Source organism: Gavialis gangeticus, unplaced genomic scaffold, assembly GCF_001723915.1.
Source record: "Gavialis gangeticus isolate Ggan-Ray unplaced genomic scaffold, GavGan_comp1, whole genome shotgun sequence".
NCBI lineage: Eukaryota > Metazoa > Chordata > Crocodylia > Gavialidae > Gavialis > Gavialis gangeticus.
In genome coordinates, this window is record NW_017728991.1 from 1,678,403 (window position 1) to 1,681,400 (window position 2,998).

General features: G+C 54.8%; 1 protein-coding gene across 1 annotated transcript in view; it reads left to right on the forward strand.

Moving 5' to 3' along the window:
• Nucleotides 1–1,266: 1,266 nt before the first annotated feature.
• TSPAN10 (tetraspanin 10) overlaps nt 1,267–2,998 on the forward strand; it is a 3,553-nt gene continuing 1,821 nt past the window's right edge. The window contains exon 1 of the mRNA XM_019515842.1: nt 1,267–2,050. Within this exon, the coding sequence (XP_019371387.1) occupies nt 1,922–2,050 (129 nt within the window). The 5' untranslated portion in view covers nt 1,267–1,921. The remainder of the gene's footprint in view (nt 2,051–2,998) is intronic.

The window sequence follows — 2,998 nt, forward strand, 5'->3', positions numbered from 1 at the left end:
TAGTGCCAACGGCACAGTCCCTAAGTCCCTTGGGCCACACCGGTGTCGCCACTCCTGAGCCACGGTTGTGAACCTAGTCCTCAGCAGCCTGGCGAGCCCCCCATGTTCATCCATGAAAGGGGGAGCAGGCAAGGAGCACAGAAGACATCACCCTTCTCCCTGCTGATCTGCAATAGCGGCTAGCTGAAGCAATAAGGTTTCCTCCAGCTAGCAAGTTCCCTCAGCATCAACCCATCCTCCTGGGTCGATGTGCAGGCAGGAGGACGTCTGGATTTGTGCAGGCAGGAGGAATTGTACGGGGCAACAGGTGCTACCTGGGTTCAAAGGAATTGAGGGCAGAGTTAAAACATAGCGTACAGGACCCAGTAGTCAAATTGCTCTATCACTGTGGTCTTTGTAGAGCTAGAAAAAGCATCTGACTGGGTCCCAAGAGAGCCCGAGGGAGAAGAAAGCATCAGAAGAGGACACCAGACTACAACGAGATCACTGCATGCTAGGCAGAGCAATCACCTGCCATGCAGCTCCTGCTGCAGTCAGGGGCTGTGGAAATACAGGTGGAGAGAGAATCGACGAACGTGGGCAGAAACGTCTCGTTATCAGCACCCCTGTTCCCTGACAAAGAGATGTCAAAGGAGTAGGACCCAGGAGAAGCAAGGCATGGCATCCACGTAGGGAACACCCGGGGTCTGCTGGACGAGGGGTGCCATGCAAGGTGAAGGATCAGCAGCAAGAAGGCCTGCACATAGCTAGTAGCTCCCAATACAGGGTGTAAACAGAAAAAGATGCAAACGGATTAAAAATTAAATGCCTGTGCAATGTGCATGCCAAGAGAGGTGGAGGAAGCTGGATGGGGCATGCAAGGAGGAACTATGAGCAGTCTCCCAAATAACAACCCTGGGAGTGTATTGACAGGCATGGACATGCGGGGGAAGGTGGATGGAGGCTGTATGGCTGAGGAGCTGCTGCAGATGAAGCAGGTGTCACGCAAAGAGGAAGGGCCCAGAAAAGCCGCCTATGCCAAATAAAGGAGGACTGAGGATAACAGAGCCAAGACCCTGATGGACACAAGGCAGCATGGAGACCATGGCTTTGGGTACCCCAGGCTGCAACTGAAGGAGGAGAAAACTGAAGCCTCCATGAGACACTTTAATTGGGGGTGTCTCTACACTGGTGCTTGGGGAGACCCAGGGCAGCATTTCCAGAAGCTCCTAAATGATATAGGAGCCCAAGTCCCGCTTCCAGAAATGCCTGGCTTAAATCTTACTGGGAGTCAATGGTACGTGATCCCTGGCACTTTGCAGCTGGGAATCAGGCTGTCACGGCAGAAATATTACTCTGAGTAAGCAAGAGTGGGGATCTTCAAAGGAGCTCGAGGGAATTAGAGACCTGACCTCCATCATTGTTATTTATATCCCGTATTTGCCCCAGTGTGGCATTTCTTACGTATCCCCTTCACCTGGCAGAGGGTCTGCCTGCTGTTTGCACCTTTGAAAATAGCCCCAGGAGCTCTGCTTTTGGAAATGGGTTCCTAAATCACCTAGGCCCTTTTAAAAATGTTTACCCGGAGCCATGAGGGAAACCCAAAGCAGGGCTAAGCTGTGGGAGCAGATTTTTGGGGCAGCGAGGTACAGCTCTGAGCTGCGAGCAGCCCCTGGGGATGGCTAATTAGAAACCACCGCCACACCAAGGCTCCCTTTCTCTTTGCAGCCATTTGGGCAGATAGCCCTGAACTACGCCCAGCTGCAGAGAGCCAGAATTGGTCCAGAGGTGCTGGGGCCTATTTAAGCTGTGAAATGTGACTTCTCACATGATTCCAGCATGATCGAGATATCTGCTCAGCCCCCGGGCTCCCCTGCCTCTGCTCCCACCCTGTTCCTTGTGCGGGCTTCTTGCTGACCAGGCCTGGGAAAAAAGCAGCAGGATGAAATTCAAGCACAGGCTGGAAGCAATGCGAGGCAGGCTCTTCAAGGGCCCCGGCACCGGTGAGCAGGAGGTTTCCCTTGAGGGGGTGACCGTGGAAGAGGATGAGCGCAGCTGCTTGCTACCCAAGGTAAATGCTAGGTCTGTGCTACAGGCTGGCTGCAGAGACGCTGGCTTAATGCTTCTCTAGGGGCTGCTTTGTGTATCTGGATGCCCTTGGGTGGGTTTGGGGGTTGCTGTCTACCTAGGAGGTGGGAAAGCTGCAAGTAATCTGAGGAGCGATTGCATTCCTAGCATCCCTCTTCTCCTCCTCGTCCTGAGGGTGCTGAGCAGACCCGATTTCCCCTGAAGCCAGATAAGACCCTCCAGCCCTGGCTGTAAGGCTCAAAGTCTCATAAGCCCTGCAGCCATTAGCCCTGCTCTCAATCAAGGACACGACTTTCCTGCCTGTGCTGGCTCCCTCTGCTAATTGTCTAGCAACTAACCTCACCCAGAGGCTTTGGGGACTGGAGGAGGCTTTAGTTCCTGTCCCCAGCTCCTGAGCTGGGCTCTGCATACCCACGCTGCTCTGGCTAGCCAGGAGGAGCTTCTGTGCGGCTTTTTAGAGAAGGGCTAGCGATGGGAAGGCATGCACCCTGGGGCCAGTGCCATGTGGTCAGGGCTGGGTAAGGCAGGTGTAATCCCTGATGGACCTGTGCAGTGGGGTAAAACCAGGACTAATGGCCAAGCAGCTGAAGATCCACTCCCTCTGGGGAGCACAGCCTGAGCCAGAGGCACCTAAAGGAAGGCAGCTTTCTTTAGGAGGGCAGCCCCTCTTGACTTGATTGTTACAGGGATCCTGTAGCCTGAACTACCTGTACATGGCATCCTGGTGCTCCACGGCAGGGCGTAGATGGGGCACTTCTTGCCCTAGGCCCCTCTGATCTCTGCTCAGGCCCCTCCATGCCCTCCCACCCCCAGTTCTGCTGGATCTATGGCATGGGCCTCTCGGCTTCAGAGGGTGTCGGGCTGCGGGATGTAGGACTGGTGGGAAGGGGCTGCTGCAGAACCAGGACTGGGCACTTCCAGCCATAGGAAC